Raw genomic sequence first — 20149 nt, 5'->3', positions numbered from 1 at the left:
CCCGACTCCGGGGGGGGCGCGGTGGGCCGACCCGCCCCCGCCCATGCACCCCCCCGGCGGAAAAAAGAAAAAAAACCCCCAAAAAAAAAAAAAAAAAAAAAAAAAATAGATCCAGTATCCTAGAGTAAGCCTGTACCATTGAGAAGCTTGTAGTTGTTTGTTTTTTTTAACTTTGGGTGGGTTTATTTCTCCTGAGGTTAGAAAGCTATCCAGAGGACAGCTCTTTAAATATTCCCTTCAGAAGGAGCCTCAAACTCAACATGAGAAAATAGTTAGAGAAATCCCTAATGGTCCAGCCAACATACATTTTTCATCAAGTGATTATCCTCCCACAGCCTCAGCTTCCTAAGCCTTTTTCCTCCCTTCTGTAATTGTTTTCCTTGTAGGCCAGGCAACAATTACCACTGCTACAAGACTAAGGAGGTTCACAAGCAATATATTTTACAATACATAAGTGTAGTGTCCCTGATATCTGGTGCTTTTATCACTAATTGCACTATAAAATACGCTATTAAAACAGGGACAAACAAGACTGTAAAAATCACATAATGGACCACGACCACTTATAAAAGCCATTCATAACTGTTACTGTACCACTTATTTTTCTTTAATTTTCAAGTTATATCATTATTTTTCCAAATTTTTACTTCTAGGGGATACCATCAAGAGAAAGAATATATTTGGGAGTTATACAACATGCATGTATGCTCTTAAACATATTGTTTTATAAATTTGCTCAAAATTAAATTACATATCATATCAGAAAATGTGCTGTGAATACTGAATTCCCAGAGACAGCTATGTGATTCCTTGAAAGTAATTATAGGTATGGCCAATGCATTTAAGCTGTGATTTCTTCACACACTTAGGGTATGTTACTGAAAGCATAAAGTGTAGAAGGGTTTCACAACTGTTGAAATATAGAACACAGCTGATAAAACATTTATATCTTGAGGGAAGAAAGAATGATCAAAGGGTGACATTACTGAGAATTACTGGAGGATGTGGGTCAGTGGAACTGCCTACAGTATTTCATGTGTCATCAGCACTCACTAATTCATGGGTTAGTTCAAGTCTACAGATGAGCCTTTCAACCCCTTCACTATTTATTCACATGTCTAACCATTTTAAAAAATGAAAATCAAGAAAAGAGACTAAAAATAAAAGTACTTGTGCTATCCATTAATAACGCTAATGACTATTTAGATGGAACTAGAATTTTAAGCAGTGATTCAAGATGAAACATTGAGACTGTCTCTAGGTTTTATTTATCCATTACTAGAGACAAACTAGTTCCAATTATACCACATTACACAAATACCACAGACCAAACAGTGGCTAGTGTCTGCAAAATTACAGATAAGTAACCAATTCACGAATTGGGATTGTTTTTGTTGTTGTCGAGATGGAGTTTTGCTCTTGTTGCCCAGGCTGGAGTGCAATGGCACAATCTCACTGCAAACTCTAGCTCACTGCAGCCTTCACCTCCCAGGTTCAAGTGATTCTCCTGCCTCAGCCTTCTGAGTAGCTGGGATTACAGGCATGCACCACCATGCCCAGCTAATTTTGTATTTTTAGCAGAGATGGGGTTTCTCCATGTTGGTCAGGCTGGTGTTGAAGTCGTGACATCAGGTAATCCACCCGCCTCAGCCACCCAAAGTGCTGGGATTACAGGCATGAGCCACAGCACCCAGCGGGGATTTTTTTTTTTTAATAGTATAATCTTCAGTTAATAATCAAAGTATAAGTTATTTTTTTTAGCCAAGTGTCAAAAAGGAAAGTGTGATTGAGCTTAGGTCTCAGAAAAATTTCAATACTTCTACAACTTGATCATACTTTATTCTCAAACATTTTCTTAAATCTTTGAAATAGCTTAACCTTACTAAAGTCAGAAACTAATTTTAAAACAAATGATACATCACAAGTACAGACATCTAACTGTACCTAAATTATTTTTTTCCCTCCTAGGGACATTAGCTAGTGCTCAATCTTTCAGCAGAAAGATTACCAAAAAGTAAGACAGATTGTATACACAATGTTCACTCCAATTTCATAAACTAAAGCACTTAATTCAGTAGGAAGAATTTTAAAATATTTGAATGGTAAGAATAACTTGCTTTTTCAAAATGCCAAATACTTGAAAATCCCAAACTATGTTGGATAAACATAAATGAAAAACAAAAGCTTATTTTTCAGGAGTCATCTCTCAAAAATTATTTTCTAAGGTATGCCAAAGCTATGTTACTAAATGCAGGTAAGTGAGGTCTATACACTTCAGGAGGCCACATACGAAGCTTACCTTGTCAGATGCCTCAGACGCCAACAGGTTGGTTGCAAGGGTTTGTAGCTTATGATGGGCCATATTTTTAAGAGCAGCAAGACTACGTCTTGTCATAGCTTGTTTCAGGTTGACTGCTGGATGACTAAGTGAATCAACAGCAGCAGGAACAGCTTCATCACAAGCGTTTAGAATTTCAACTGCTGTTATCCCCATCACACAACGATCCAATGCACCTGAGAGACAAATATATTCACAAATATTACATAATACAACACAATTTTAAATCATTTAAGTAGAGAAAAATGGTATGAAAATTTTTTATGTAGAAATGTGTTTTATCAATGCCTCCTGGAAATATCTTTCCGTACTTCCATCCTCTAACAATCTTCCATGTGGTACCACCTTAAGTCCTCTCCCACAAAGTCCCTGACGCAACTTCCCAATTAAGTCAAGTTCAGAGCTAAGATTCCAACAACCTCCTCCAGACTTTTCCACTCTTTCTATCTCCCAGATGGCCTTCTTCACTACTCCCATCCCATCACACCATTACAAACATTAAAATCTGTTATTTGACCTTCCTCTAAGTTGTATATCTTAAAAAAAAACTTACTAAAATTTGTTTTCCCCTTGAATAATTGAAGCTTCTCCTTCTCTAAGAAACTTCCACAATTGGAAAAAATATTATAATTTCTCCATTCTGTCTGCAAATTCTTGACTCTTACTCTCACCATCCAGCCAAATGTTTCTTCATATGTTTGTGGAAATTACCACTACTTCTACTTACAACTGGCTTCTTCATTTGGCCATGCTTTCCATTTATCTCCATCTATGCACTTCTTGTCTAAGTCACAAACTTCCTCCAATACATGCTTCACTACCTCCTTCACCCATTTTTCAAGCTTTTAATGTCACATTTTCAATGAGTTATTCCCTGACCATCTTATCAAATTCTCCCTTTTCTTTTCTGCTTTATTTTCTCCATAACACAAATACCAGCTAACATACTGTATGTTTAAAGTTTTTGTTATTTTTGACCTGCCTTTCTCTACCCAGAATGTAAACTACACAACAGCTAGAGAGTTTCAGATGTTTGGTTCACTGTTGTATTCCTGGTACACTGAACACATTAGAGGCACTGAGTAACTATTTGTGGATTAAATGGAGATAGAGTTACCAGCCTCAAAATACAGAGTTCTAACAAATCTATGAGAAAAAAATAAGGCAACAAAATAATGTTTAAAGAAAATGAACAATCAAAAAAATAAATACAAATGGATAGTAATCATACAAAAAGATGTCAACCTCAGTAATAATCAAATCAAATTGAAGCAATAATGAAACATTATCTCTTATCATATAGATATTCAGCATTCTCAATGGTAATATACTTTTAGTACAAATAAAAATTAGTAATTTTAACAAATTCTATTAAAACTCACATTTCCTTTAACACAGGAATTCCCATTCTAAGATTATGCTAAATAATGATACCATATTCAAATATATATGTGTGAGAGGTTATTATTGTCTTAATCATAATAGAAAAATTTTTTAGAAACCTAAATATCTATCATTAGTAGACTGGGTCAATCATTTATGATGTATCCACTCAAAGGAGTACTGTGAAGTTACAAAACCAATTTTTAAAATGAAGCTCAGCTATATATATTAACATAGAATAAAAGCCGCAACATATTGTTAAATAAATTAGAGAACAGTCTTCATAGTATAAAAGGGAGGGATATTACAGTCAAAGAAAAATAGTCTCAATAGACGTACATCACAGTTAACAGGGTATATTTACATGGGTGAATTAGTACAGAACTTCATATTCTTGTACCTGAAGATTTGTAACATATCAATTTTTTACAAATATATCTATTTTTAAATATTGTGGGAAACGATTTTAATTAAAGTTAATTTGATTTTGAAAATGATATTCTTTCAGAAATCTTAAAGTTTCACAGGAATAAATTTGGAATTTACTGTTCTAGCTCTTAATTCTCTATTAAATGTGGTTTGTAGTTATAATGGAAAGGCTTAAGTGACCTTCCCTTCTTGACATCCAAAATAAAATCATTAAACAAAATAAGTGAGAACATACTACCTGCAAAAGCACCAAGTAACAAACTTGCTCCCTGGTGTCAGAAGTTTATACTTCCTCTTCCCTTTTGAACAACTAAGCCCAAAGTTAGTAAATAGAGCTGAGGAAAGGTAGGGGTCCATGTCAGACGAGGGCCATGGTGTTGAAAAGCGGGCTTGCAACAGCCCAGAGCAGTATGTTAGAGTCTGACACACTGCAGATGGAAGCTAAACAAGAGGGAGGTGGTGGCAGAGGCTTGGAAAAGGGTTCAGCCCCAGAAGCATGTGCATCAAGAGACACTGTTGGAACCTGAGTGGAAGAGAGGAAGGAGTTCACACAGGGAGGCAGACCAGTACAGAACCCAAAGGTAGGTCCAAGAAATGAACACATGAGAAAGCAACCTGGCACAGAAAGTTGGAGTCTAAGAAGTATGAGAAGGGCATACACATGGTGAAGGGGAATGGTCTGGGGCCAATAAGTGAAGAAGGTAGCTATGCAGTGGACACTTTTGCATAGGACGCTGGATCCCAAAAAGGGAGAAAGGATGTCCATGCTGGGAAGAGTAGACTCAGTCACAGGGCATCATCCAGGATGGACAAAAAGCACATCCACTTGAGGAGGCAGCATCATCTACTTGTGTTTTTTTTTTTTCTTTGAGCAGTGTCTTGCTTCACATGTCCAGTGTGAAGGGACTCCACTGACCAAATCCAGGACATCACATAACAGTTTAGGAATGTAATCCGTTGTATAAAATAGAGATCCAGCTGACAATAAATGAATAATTTAAGTGTTTGATAAAGAAAATCTATTTACATGGTTTCAAAGTACCTCCTCACAAAATGCTAATTACAAAAAGAAAAAAGATAACTTTCTAGTAAGAAGCCAAAAAACAAAACACCTTAAGTGACCTAAGTAAACACTAATGATGAAACAAAGTAAAATCATATGCCAACTGATAAGATGTAATAACAAGGCAAGACCCAAAAGGACCACACTGTTTCCCAGTAACTTAACTGTGTCCCACAACAAAGCTAAAAAATATTTACAGGAATACAAAAATCTCCAATAACCAACAAAATAAAATTCGCAATGTCTGATATCTAATAAAAAATTACCAGGCATGCCAAAAAATGATCAATAATGAGAAAAAACCAAATCAAGAAAAACCCAGAACTCACAAAGATATTAAAATTAGACGACAAAAGGATTAAAGATTGTAATTGTATTCCAGATGTTCAAAAGGTTTGCATAGAGACATAAAAGATATCGGCCGGGCGCGGTGGCTCAAGCCTGTAATCCCAGCACTTCGGGAGGCCGAGGCGGGTGGATCACGAGGTCAAGAGATCGAGACCATTCTGGTCAACATGGTGAAACCCCGTCTCTACTAAAAATACAAAACATTAGCTGGACATGGTGGCGTGTGCCTGTTATCCCAGCTACTCAGGAGGTTGAGGCAGGAGAATTGCTGGAACCCAGGAGGCGGAGGTTGCGGTGAGCCGAGATCGCGCCATTGTACTCCAGCCTGGGTAACAAGAGTGAAACTCCATCTCAAAAAAAAAAAAAAAAAAAAGAGAGAGTGATACATAAAAGATATCAAAAGACCAAAATCAAGCTTTTAGAAATGTAAACTACAATGTTTGGGATGAAAAATATTCTAGATGGGAATAATTAGACATTGTAAAAGAAAATGTCAGTAAACTTGAAGCATACCAATAGAAATTATATAAAACGAAATTTAAGAATAATTTTTAAAAATGAAAATACCATCACAGTGAACTGCATAACAACTTGAAATGGCTTAAAAGACATAATTGGAGTCTCCAAAGAAAAGGAAAAATAACAGAGAGCAGAAAACATTTGAATAAATTACAACTATAAGTTTTCCAAATTTGATAAAATCTATATAGCCACAGATCCAATAAGTATAACAAGCCCCAAGAACAAGAAATGTAAAGAAAACCACAATCAAATTGCTCAAAACCAGTAATTAAGAAAAAAATTTAAAAGCAGTCAGAGAAAAGAGATGTTCTATATAAAAGAAAGGAAAGGATGACAGCAGGTTTCTCACTGGAAATAATGCAACCCAGAGACAGCTGAGTATAGAAAGCAAAATGGAAAGCAAAAAACAAAAATCTGTTGATCTAGAATTCTGTATCTAGAGAAAACAGCCTTTAAAAATGAAGATTAGAATTTTTTCCAAACATGCAAAAGCTGAAAGAATTCATCACCTGCAGACTTACACTAAAAGAAAAATATTAGACTCAAGAAAAATGACTTGAGACAAAAATCTGCATCTACACAAAGCAATAAAGAGCAAAGGGAATGGTGGCTACATAGACAAACATACGAGACTGCATTCCTATTATTTAAATTTCCTTACAATACCATAGATTGTTTAAACAAAAAAATGAAAAGAAAAAAACGATGCTCCAAGTGAGTGAAAATCATGAAAGAATATGGATGATACAAGAAACAAGAATTGGGAGTGACCCAATTATTCTTGACTAGAGCAACTGGTCTGCATAAAAGAACAGTAAGAGGTAAGGACAGAAAGGTAGGAAGATACACCATGGAAGATCTTATCTTGAAGGCTTTATGAACTAATATTGTTTATGGTTTATTCATTAAGACATTAATATGAACCACGTGTTGTCAATGTTTTCTTTCCTAAGATTAATTTCCCAGCAGAGTACAGGATGAACTGGAAGAAAGAGTAGGCAGAGCACCCAATAACGATAGCCTAGGTATGGGAAAATATGGCCATAAATTACAATGGTACACTGGAAAGAATAAAAAAAAGTAGGTGAGGGAGACCTAATGGGAAAGACTTAGTGATTAATTGCATGGAGGGGTTGAGAGAGAAGGGAGTAGTAAGCATAGTCATATCTCCACTCTAACAACCTCTTACTTCAAAGAGGGAAGCAGTGAAAATGGTAACTAAATAGGTAAGTAAATATGTATGATTTCATAGAGTCAATCATCAAAAGAAAAAAGAAACTCTGATTATACTTGGTTTTTACCAAGGTTTTAGTCAATTACCTTTTTTTCATAACCCATTCATTGTGTCTTTCCCTGTCCTGTAGCATGTTTTGTAATAGAATGAAAAACAAAAATGTACAGAAAAGCTGATGATGTAATGGCAATATAGAGTGAAATACAGATTTAAGATCTAACTTCCACTGTATTAAATACTACAGGCAAAGAGTCAACTACATGAAGAAAACATTTGCCACAAAAACCCTCCATTAATAACAAAAGACTGAACTGCAACACTACCTCCCGATTCTCTTTGGCAATTTTAATAACAAGAGAAAAACATCAATTTAAACACATCTAACTAAAAGCATAAAAACATTTTCAAAAATAAGACCTAGGGAAGAATAACAGTCACTGAGATTTGACTTGTATGACAGAGTCCCTGAAACCCATGCTTTTTGTTAGCCATGCTTTACATGTTTTTCCAAAGACATACAAATATACATTAATTTCCTGCTATATTTTATTAGCTACTTAAGATCAAAAAGACGATTCAAATGCATATTTCATGAAATAAATGCAAAAACAGAAATATTAGAAAACATGGAGAACAGAACACAAAAATAAAGGTCAAAGAATAAATAAATTCACAAGTCCTCATGCACTAATTTCTGATAGTATTTGTCAAGCATTAATGGTATTTGCACTTGTACAATAACATCTAATAATTATACATACAGGAGTAGATATATGATGTGGGAATTCACCTTTGTTATGTAGCAAGAATGATAAAAAGAAGCAGATGAGGATGTTGTTTAGGCTTGGTAATGGCTAGGTAAGAAGAGCATTTTGTAACATCAGTCATTACTCTCTGCATGCCCGTTTCCCAAACAGACAGGATTCTGACCTTGTTAAAGGCCTGTGAGAATGGCACTGCATACTCACTGGGAATATCAAATGTGAAGAATGAGATGCTTAATCTCAGATGCACATAAACAGCTCCACAAAATCCACCTAGGTCAGTGGCCCACCTTTAGTAAGTTCCAAAGAGGGAAGCAAGAGGTTCATCTGGCCAAACCTTGTTGCTAGTGTTTGGCTGATTTTTTAACTATTTAGAGATGTGAAAGAATAATTTCCATGGCCATTACATCACTATTACATTGCCATTGCATATAAGATGATATTAAAATAAAAGAACAAAAGATTCTGAAACTCCAGCTCTATACATTTTGTATTACTAGCTTTGACTGCATTTCACAAGGAAATGTAAACTGAAAACACAAAGTACTCATTTGAAGGAAAAAAATGATTAAAAATGCCTCATAAAGTATAAAGGAAAGACACTTCAAGTGTTTTAAGCTAGAAACATCAGTATAACTCAAAACAGCAACTAGAAAATTGCCCAATATGCAAAACAGGGTTAACGTGGTATGGCTGCACTTGTAAAAATACATTCTCAAAACACTAAGAAGACGGATCAAGTATCTCCTCAGAGTTTAAATACATTTCATACATGAAACCCCAGCTGAATCTGATTTTTCTAGCTTCATTTTTTATTTATTTAATAAATAAATAAATTTAATAAATAAATAATGTCAATACCTCCAGGATGTACCTTACTGACTCCCCAAGGACCTTTATAACAGTAGCTACAGCATGAACAGCAAGGAGGAAAAAAACAATGTATGTCTCCTATTATGGTTGAAATCCAAAATAAATTCAGCTTTTCTATAGCATTTATCTTGATTTATGAATGTCATATTGACTGTTTACCCAAATCTTCAGCATGTAATTTGTGAAATTTTTGTATCACATGCTGTATTTTATCTAAATTGGGCTTAATTATACTAAACTGATTATAACAATAACCTCTTCCAGTACCCCTACTGTTAGGACCTGTTCGTCATTTCCTTCTAGAAAAATTACTACAATAGTAGCTTTGTCTATCAGTAAGGCCTCATTTGTAAATAATTTCATTTTATATTCTTCACAAATATATTTATTGTGTCTGAAATATTCAAGTATTATATATTTAAGCAACAGAAAAGTTTGGAAAAATGATACTCTCTTCATATTTGAAAAAGTCCTAGACAAGTTTACTATACAATTTTACTTCAAATGTATCTATTAATACTTTAGTATACATTTTTATTTAAAATGTATCAGATATTAATAGCTATACTTTCTTCTTAAAAAAAAAAAAAAAAAAAAAAAAAAAAAAGGCTCTTGCTGTCTCCCAGGCTGGGGTGCAGTGGTGGAATCACAACTGACTGCAGCCTCAACTTCCCGGACTCAAGCGATTCTGCCACCTCAGCCACCCGAGTGGGTGGGGCTATAGGTACATGCCACCACACCCAGATAATTTTTCTATTTTTTTGTAGAGACAGGGTTTCACCATGTTGCCCAGGCTAGTCTTGAACTCCTTGGCTCAAGCAATTCACTCCCCTCCACCTCCCAAAAAGCTAGGACTACAGGTGTGAGCCACCACGCCCAGTCTTAATATTGATAGTATTTTAATACAGTGTCTTACAAATGCCATTATTGCTATAAGAGCTTGAATCCTATTTCCAAAAAATTATTTCTAAATGTGGATAGTCATAATCCCAAGTTCAACGAAGTAACAAGTTAAGCAGCATGCTTCTTTAATAACAGTAATATATACACATGCACATATACAAGCTTAGAACTGCACACACATATACATATACACATTGTTTACTGCATGCCAGGGAAATATTATTTTATTCTCTCAAAAATGTTTTAAGATAGGAAATATTACCCTGATTTTATAGATGAAGAAATTGAGAGACAAATATCCAGTGACTTGGAATAGGTCACAGTGCTAGTTAGGAGTCTATCCGAAGTTCAAACTAAACAGTCTGACTCCAGAGCCAAAGACAAATTCCGTATATTTAGTTTATGAAACAGACCAAAAAAGAAAACAAGAATGTGCTATTAAGCAGATAGGACACAACATGGAGACACACAAAAGAAAGATATAAAACTGTCTATGTAGTATAACAGCAATTTTTTTTTTAATGCGCAGAAAGGGGTTAGAAAGAAATATGCCAAAAAGGTTAACATTTGACACTGAGCAATGAGATGCGGGCTCATCTTTCTTCTTTTCTAATACTTTTGTGCTTTCAAAATTTGGCTGAAAGTATGAATCTCTTTTACAGTGACACAAGAGAAAGAAAAGTTACATGCAAAAGCAAGGAATTTTGACAGACTTCAAGAATGCTTTCTCTTGTCAAGATTACCAATGTACTGCCAGTTAAAGGAAGACAATAAAAGATTACTGAAGCTTATGGCTATTTCCAAAAGGCTTAAGAGAACTCCCTTTTTACAACAGCGCATGAAGAAATATGTATATAGTCTGATTTCAAAAAAAAGACTAAAACAAAGATGGAGAAAAGGAAAAAATCTAGTAGAAATATTAGCACAGCTAGGAATCAAAAGAAAGGCTTTAGTAACTGATAAATGATTACTGAAAATTGTAAAAGTAAAAAAGGAATGAGTTTCAAAAAGGCCTACGCCAATAAACATTTAGTTACATACACGCAAATTTCTTAGAGAAAAGCATGGCAGTCTATGTACAAACATTACATATCATGCCTGTGCTTTTAAGCTAAGCATTACGTGTTCTACATTATACTCCCAACACATAAACTTTCTGACATCTGAAATTTTAAATGATCTCTCTAGAACTTGAAAACTTCACTTTAATTACCTCATACAATTAACTTCCCAGCATTGGTTTTCTGCTGGTGAAGGAAAAAAAGATTTATCTTTTTCACTATTTGTGAACCTGAGATAAAAACGATTTCTTCTTATTCAGTTTACTCATGAATTATACAGAAATCATACTTTGTTGTCTGTATGTCTGTCCTCATCTGTATGTTATCCTCAATTACATGCTTTTAAAGATTCATGAAATATTCTACAAGCATTTGGCATAGAATAAGAGAGGCCACTTAAGCAATTAGAAATAAAAGCAGCAACTATTTTACATGTCAAGGCTTTTTTCCTCAAATAAAAGACATTTTCATTTCTAGAAGACTGAAATATACCCGTTTAATTTTCTATAGTATCTCTTCATACTTGTCTTACCAGTATCCATCTGCCAGACGTACACAGAGCCATCTGAACACCCCACTACCAGGTAATCATCAGAAGGCCTCCATTTGATTACTTGAATAGGAAAAAGGTGACGAGATGCCAACATTATGCATTTTTTTTCTCGCAAACTTAGAAGTCCTACTGAGTGGTCACTGGCTACAGAGCAAATGCAGTGCTGTACTCTTGCCTGAAAAGAAGAATAAACCTCAATTATATTTAAATTAAGTTTAGAATAAAATGGATCCTATCTTCAATAACTTAGGGCAAAATTAATTATACATTTGCTGCCATTGAAAAACCACCACAATATTAGGTCATGTTGAAAAGCATGTTCCTTTATATTACACATAAAACCCAGATCAATCATCAAAATATTTTATACAAAATTAATTCTAGATTAAAGATTGTAAAAGGTACATTGGAAAAACTGTTGTTCAAATCTAAAGATGACCTTACTAAAATGATTGCTATATCAGAGCAGGCAAAGCTGGGAAAAAAATTGATCTGTTATTAGGTGCTCTTCTTTCCACAGTGTGAACTTTCCTTTGTTTGCTGCGGTTGCTGCTCTCTTCAGTGCTTCTGTCTGTGACTCTTTCATTTAGACCAATGCTCTTCCCTGCACCTTTGCTCGAAAACAATACCCTCACCATCCCTCTGCACGATCATTTCTCGGGAGTCATAGCTATTCGAATTATCTGTAGCTATGCATTCCTGTTTCCTTCACAGTTTCTATCTATAATGTCAGCAGATAGATCACCTCAACTAGCCACACAATAGCCAATTAAATGTTCTGCTGTGTATTTTCTGCTCGCCTCTAGTTTTTGCCCTTCATCTCCTTTTTAGAACAAGACAAGATATAAATAATCAAAGATTTTCTCTGGTAATAGAGAACTGAATCCATGACCTAAAAAATTAAAATTTAAGTCTAGATTTCTGTAAAACAATTTATAAACAATTGAAAACATTTCAGTGACCTAATAGATTATGCTTCCAAGGTCATATTGAGGGAAACCATATGAAAACAGCCAACTGAAACTCATTCTTGTACATATTGTGGTTCTGCACTACACACGCACACACAAACACACACACACACACGCGCGCACACACGCGTGCACACTTTCCCTTGCATGGGATCTAAAGAAAAAACGTGTCAAACCTCACCCTGCTGGGGTTCTTCTAAGCAAACAGGCTGTTTTTAACTGAAGATCAGTATCTCAATATCGTTCCCAATTGGGACATGTTGACAGGTATTAGATAAAAATAAAAAAAAAAAAAAAAAAGGGAGGAAGGTAGTAGTCAAATGTGCATGGGAAATACTGCCAACACTGAAGTTAGGTAGTAGCTGTTGTTTTTAACTACAGAACTTCCAAGAACCTTTAGAATGCTGTGAACGAAATTATCTCTTCAAAGGGATACAACAGCATTTATCTCCAAAGTTGTTTGATCATAGTAATCTTAGTAAGACCTAGTTTTAGATGAACACACTTCGGAAACTCAGGACTAAATTTTCTATCTATAACAGTGCTGGACCTTGGCATAAGTATTGAACATGGCTTATCAATGGTCTCATTTGCTTTCTTCCCCATATTATCTTCACCATGATTTAGCCTTATTTTTATCTTACTAAATGATGTTTATTTCTGTAAAAACCTCAAATCAATGTTTGAATGAAACAGCATAGGAATAAAACAAAGATAACAGTAATATTTAACTATTTACATTGTTCTTAAATTCAGGTGTTTTATTTTTATTCTTTGTTACCTTTATTTGTACTTTTTGTGTTATAATCACACACTATACTCAGCATAACAGGTGTTTACTCACTTTAAAAGTTAAGAAAACTAAGTTCAGAGAAATGGTATTACAAACCTTTACTAAAACATTATATAGAATATTTTAAGCATTTTTAAGCTTCCTTATTTTCCTGATAAACATTTACTTGAAACATGAAATGTGATCCTTGATGTCTTAACAAAAGACATTAAAAACTGAGGGGCAGTTGACTCTGACACACACAAATCATTTTATAATCAACAAATAAATACAAACAAAATGGCAAACTACAAAAATAGTTAAAGTTAGGTATATTAGAAAAAAACTGGGTTAAATACACACACACACAGCTACATATGTACCTTGCCAACTCAAAGCAACAGACAGTTTAATACAATGGATGATTTGCATTTCTAAAGCTTATGAGTACTGACTTTGTCAAATATATCCATTATTCATTTTATAAAAGGCGTTGGTTGCTACATTAATGGCTAGCTACAATGTTCTATTTTGCAACATTAATCTGCCAAAAAGTGGTCATTTGATTTATCTACCTCATCAAAGAAACAGGTATCTTTGTCTATGGGTAAAGTTAACTTAAATAACGATACCTAAACAGTATTCCTCTTAATCTATTCATATCCTTTCATCAGGCACTGGTCAATCACGGTATTCACACATCCAATGCTACTGTTTTCTATACATTAAAATGTTCAATAGAGCCACTATGTTGCCCAGGCTGGTCATGAACTCCTGGGCTCAAGCAATCCACCTGTCTCAGCCTCCCAAAGTGCTGAGACTAAAGGCTTGAACCACCATGCCTGGCCACCGACCCTACTTTTGATTCTGCTATTTAGAGTCACAAACTCTCCAAAATCTTTTTTAGAAAGAGCTAATTCCTAATTAGTGCCACACATCTAACTGACCTACTTGCTAGTCCCCAAGCTCAAAGTCATTTCATTCATGCTCACATACACTCTAGTCATTCCTTTTCAAAAAGTAGAGAAAATGAAGTATGAGTCAATATGGAGTTTTGCCAATATTCTCTACTGTTGGGTGTTCCTAAAATTCTCACCTATTGGAGATCTCAACATCTGAGGTGACACAAAGCTACTGACAACCACTGAGCTACACATACTCTCTGTCAAAGATCTCCTTACCGTAGTTTGTAATTTAGCAGAAAGAGGACTACAGCCATTAAGAAAAAAGGCTTTCCCATTCTTATGACAAACCTGACCTTCCGCATTATCAACCCCTCATGAGAAGTTTCCCTGTCAAAACTTTCACCCTCCCCGTAGATATGCAGACAGGCAGATATTTCAAAGGCTTAAGAAAATGTTATCTATTTTCATAAGACTTAAAAGCTCTACATTATTACTCTTATATAGTAAAAATAAAGGACACACAAACGAATATTAAATAAGAACATAGGATCTGCTTTAAAAAGATTATGAGATGTAATTTTCTGAAGGTTAATAAAAAAGAGCTTTAACTCCGAGATTCTAGCATTTCTACATGATGCATTCTCTTCTGACACATCTATTTAACTAAATATGTTTTAAAGAATACTTTTATTCCTCTTTCACATAGTGTAATAATGAAAATTTGCTAATAACAAGCTCCATCTACAAAAAACTGTTAGGTCCAGGCCAAGTGAGGTGGCTCACTACTATTAATACCAGCACTTTGGGAGGCCTAAGTGGGCTGATCACCTGAAGTCAAAAGTTCAAGACCAGCCTGACTAACATGGTAAAACCCCATCTCTACTAAAAATACAAAAAAATCAGCCAGGTACGGTGGTGTGCACCTATAGTTCTAGCTACTCGGGAGGCTGAGGCAGGAGGATCACCTGAAGCCAGGAGGCGGAGGCTGCACTGAGCAGAGATCACACCATTGCACTCCAGCCCGGGAAACAAGAGTAAAACTTCAGCTCAGGGGAAAAAAAAAAAAAAAAAAAAAGTTTGGTCCAAAATAAAAATTATATACCATCTCTGTAAATAATAAGTATCTAAAGAGTTAACTTTAGCTTTACTTTAATAAGAAACAGACTGGAATAGCCAAAATAATCAAGAATGAAAACAAAAAAAATCAATATTACTAAGCCCAAGAAAGAATAGTTATTAGAGGTACTTAACTCACAAGAAAAGATGGTTCTGTGTTTTTTAAATATGGATTAAAATAAATCTAATTTTTCTTCTTTCAAAAAATACTAGACCAACTCATATAAAGAAAACTGGCCTGAAGTGGAAATGACTCGATATAGTAAAACCTCATTAATTTTGATTTCACTAATTAATTGAGTTGATGGCTACCTTTGCAGCCTGTGTGAAAACAAATTAATGGTATAAACAAAGCAAATGTCTCGCCTGTTTAAGTGTAAAAGGAAAAAAAGACTATTCAAGCAACACTTTGATATTAATTTTAATTCAAACAATGAACAGAGTAATAAATAATTCTCAGCTACCTGTTAAATGAAAGCACTTAAAAGATTTGCTAAAACACAATTAACTTGGTTTCCTCTTATCTGTCCTCAAAATTACTAAAGAAGCACTTCTTAAAGAATACGTTATAACTCATATTTCTTCCTGATTTACACCCAGCTTCTTCACAAATCAGTTGAATTAGCACAATTCCTTTATTATTAAATTCTAGAGAGCTGCATTACTGAACATCTATTTCACCTGCACTAATTCTATAATTTGATTAATTCCCTTCTACTTCACCTTTTCCCCTTTCAATCCGGAAAAGTCACCTAAACATGATTTAACACCAATGGCATTATAACAAGACAATGTATAAAACATTCAAACTATATAAATAAAATAATACAACGACTAAAAAATGTGAACCTCTTATTTTTAAACTTATTTGAAAAATATTTATGCCTCAAATTATTTTGATTACACACGCACTAAAGAATTTTGATATGTGTTCCCAATAGTTGCTTATTTGTAAATTAGGTATGTGTAATTCTGTGCAATATATCACATAAATTGTAAAAATGTGCACAAACACATATTTTAAAAGGATGATTCAAAGTTTGAATAAACAAATTTAACAATAAACATTTCTCAAATGTCTCACTAATGTGAATAACTTCATATTACATTAGCCAATATCTCACGTCACAAAATAGAACCTCAGGAAGGGTTCCTTGTCAATAATAGTAGATGTCACAAAATAGATCCTTAGGAAGGTTTCCTTGTTAATGACAGGATGTAAATACAAATTTTATATAATTATAAATTTTTTGCTGACCTCCTGCCAGACTGATGAAACGATCATTAAAACTTCTAACAGAGAAGAGATTTTTCATTAGAACTATCTTCCATCCATATTTTCCCTGCTCATTTTGTGATGACTAGGTTTAGAACTATATAATCTAATCTGTAAATCCCTCAAGCAAACAAATTTTAACTGGAAACAAACAGGATGAAAACAACTCTGGCACCCCACTTAAGGTGTACCCACTCTTGCCTGAGATGATACATGCCCATCTGGTATGCAAAACAAGTGAGGCCACCAATGCCCCTACTTCTAGTAAATGTTCATAAAGCTCAATTTCCTAAAATTAAAAAGTAAAAGTTCTAAGATTTTCTTCCTATACCCCCGTTGACCATCTCACATACTCTACTTCAGTAACAACTGATGTAAACTGACTTAAAGAATGTAAACATAAAATTCCATTTAAAAATTTTTATTATCATGGAACAGAACTTATGGAGTGCAGAAGTATTCTATCAACTTAGCTAGTATCTTACAGGTGAAAGTTATTCAAATTCATATTCCAAACACTGTATTAATTCTGCCCTAGATGCAATATGCACCAATGACATCAAATGCCAATGAAAAGGCTAACAATAATCAACAGAATATTTAACCAAGTAAAAACTATTTGATGAAAAAATTATGATAAGTCAGAGCAAGGAGAGAGGGGAAGACACTGACCCAAAACAAGCATATTCTTAGGCCAATCATTATTTTTCAAATAATTATAATCCTAAACCAAATAAAGGCTCATTGGATTTGCCAGTAAATAATCCTCACAGTACATTAGTGCTGAACAGCAGAATGCCACAAGCTATCACAGAATCTGATAGAGTCAGAATATACCACCTAGGTCACCCAGTCTGACCTTATGCATTTTACAAGACTTCATTTTAAACCATTCCCAGAAACGTCTTATGTAACCTGTTCCTAAGCATCTGCCATGAATTACAGAAATCAGAGACAGCTAGTTTAGCCCATCCACTAGCTCTCTGGGGAGATGATTCCACTTTCCAACAGCTCCCAATGTAAATAATATATATTTTTTATGTTCTACTTTTGCTAATTTGTTTTCTAAACTAAGTTACTCTTTTTTTTCTGTATCATTTCATGAGCAATGGTCTTATTTGCCCAAAACATCTCTCTTTGCCTGAATAGTCGCTAAACATATGAACACTCTATTGTCTCTCCTTTTAAACATGCCCATCATGAGACAAGCTATAAAGGACCAGCTTGCTCATAAATCAATCCTACTATTGTCTTAATCATTATTTCTTATACTTCCCAGAACTCTTTCCATGGAACATAAATGTGCAGTTAAGATGCATCATTTATCACATTAAATATTCTACCTGAAGGGAAAAAAGAGCCTATGAAATTATACATTAATTTCACTTCTACATTTTCACAAAACTAGATTTTTTTTAAAAAAGCTTTAAAAATCCAACTTTCATTAAAAAAAGTAAAGGACTATTTAATACGTGTCTTAGGAAAAAAAGACCATCTGGTCCAACCAAAACACCGATTAACAAACTAATTGGATAATTATATAAACAACAAAACTTTTAGAGACTAGTTCTAATGTCTTCCTTTATTCACTGTATAGAAAAACAACACGGCTAATTAGAACTCTATAATTCTTGAACTGCTTATTAGTAAAATGACAAAGAAAAATGAAGGATTTAAAATAAGACTAAGAAAATACAGCCTATCAAAGAAAAAACTTTCATAACACTGTGACAATTTGTTAATTTAGAGAGGAGCAGATTTTTGTCCTTACCTCACCTTACAATCATAAATACGTTTTAGATACATTATTTTATGTTTGTTTTTAATTTAGTCATTGTTTCTCATCAAGTTTTATCATGCTTCTGGGTGGAATAAGATTTCAGAAAGCCAAGCACCACATGTTCTCACTCACAGGTAGGTGTTGAACAATGAGAACACATGGATTCAGGGAGAGGAGCATCACACACTGGGGGCAGTCGTGGGGGTAGGGGGAGACAGTGGGGTGGTGGGAAGGGAAGGGAGGATGGAGAGGGATAACATGGGGAGAAATACCAGATATAGTATGCACATAAAGTTAAATAAGTTTAAAAAAAAAAGATTTCAAGCTTCATAAAATGTAGAAGAAACCACATAAAAATTAAATTTGATTACATAAAAACTGAAAATATGTGTAGGTTAAAAAATTCAACAGTACATGATAAATTCCAACAACAACAGAAGCCACATAAGCTTAATATTTTAGTTAAGGGCTTAAACATTAATAACCCTTGGAGACAAAGAAAAAAAGGACAAAAATGTCTTAAAAAAACACAAATTCTTTTAGAAAAATTAGAATATCTCTAGGAATCAAAGAAAAACAAATTGAAACATTAAAATACAATTTTTACCTGTCCACTTAGACAAAGATTCTAAAAATTACAATACCAAATAGTTAACATTTTGGGGGTTCATACTTTTTGCTAGGTATGTTCCAACTGTTTGGCACTAATTTACTATAGTCCCATAACAACCCATTGAGGTAGATACTATTATTTCCATTTTTAAAGATGTAGAAACTGAAAAATGGAAGTAACTAGCATTAGTGCTGGCAAGCAGAAATGAAATGGAAGCTGAGAGTAGAAAATAATTTCATAATATACTTCAGCAGCCTTAAAAATGTTAATAAGCTATAATATCAAATTTCTGAGGCCCTGACATTTTCATTGAATATATCCCCAAAAAATCCTAAATGAAATATTTACATATAAAGACATTCAATATTATATTATTTAAAATATATTGGAAACAAATACTCAAGGTAGAATTGCTAAGTAAGTATGGTATGCTCACATAATGTAATGTAAAATTATTTTCATAAGTAAAATAACTTAGAAAATATTCAATACTAAATGAAGATGTAATGTGCACAGAAATCTACAGTATAATCACAAGGATATAATAAAACGGATTTTAAAGGTTAAAGGAAAATATATCAAAGTATATTAATTACAGTTCTCTTAACTGGAAAGAACAGGTGACCTTTTACCTTCTTAGTTATCTCTATTTTGAAAAATGTTAGTAGTGGCTATATATTAATCAATGTGAAATGAAAACTATGCCACACTTTTAAAGGGCAAGTAATGAGTTACAAGTAAAAGAAAAAAGGAGACTAAAACTGAAAAATTCCAAACTTGAATAAGCAAAGATGAAAAATTAAAAGATCAATTATACAAATCAATAATGAAAAATGACAAAAATTGGGGAAAACCAATTACTTTGAAATAGACTACTACATCTACTAGATGGCAGCATTCATCAGTTCAGGCTGTTAAGTCAGACTACTCAGGGTCAAATCCAAGTTCTGCCACTTGCTAACTGTGTCACTCGTATGAGATATTTAACCTGAGTCTCTTTTTTGCATATAATGTGGTTAACAGCAGTAACATACCTAACAGATTTGCTTTGTGAATAACATGAAATAGAAATTCACACAGTGACTAACATGTCATGAATACAAAAGATGACATTATTTCCATCATTATTATGTCATTATATACCATAGATTCTATCTTTTAGAATGTAATTGTATTTATTTTCTGAAGGGGTTAAGTGTTGCTGATGTTTAGGTATTGACCAGAAAATATGAAAACATTCATAAT

The 20149-nt window shown here is 34.0% G+C and overlaps 1 protein-coding gene across 4 annotated transcripts in view; it reads right to left on the bottom strand.

The window, feature by feature from the left end:
• Window positions 1-20149, bottom strand: part of WDR7 (WD repeat domain 7) — a 391158-nt gene that overhangs the window by 292813 nt on the left and 78196 nt on the right. For all 4 annotated transcript variants that reach the window (XM_032293871.1, XM_032293869.1, XM_032293870.1 and 1 more), the window contains 2 exons: window positions 11451-11646; window positions 2300-2514 (listed from right to left, as the gene is read on the bottom strand). In XM_032293871.1, coding sequence (XP_032149762.1) covers window positions 2300-2514; window positions 11451-11646 — 411 coding nt within the window. The remainder of the gene's footprint in view (window positions 1-2299; window positions 2515-11450; window positions 11647-20149) is intronic.

The sequence above is a fragment of the Sapajus apella genome, unplaced genomic scaffold, assembly GCF_009761245.1.
Source record: "Sapajus apella isolate SASKATOON/1434 unplaced genomic scaffold, GSC_monkey_1.0 scaffold30, whole genome shotgun sequence".
Lineage (NCBI taxonomy): Eukaryota > Metazoa > Chordata > Mammalia > Primates > Cebidae > Sapajus > Sapajus apella.
This window is presented reverse-complemented; position numbering and strand designations above follow the sequence as displayed.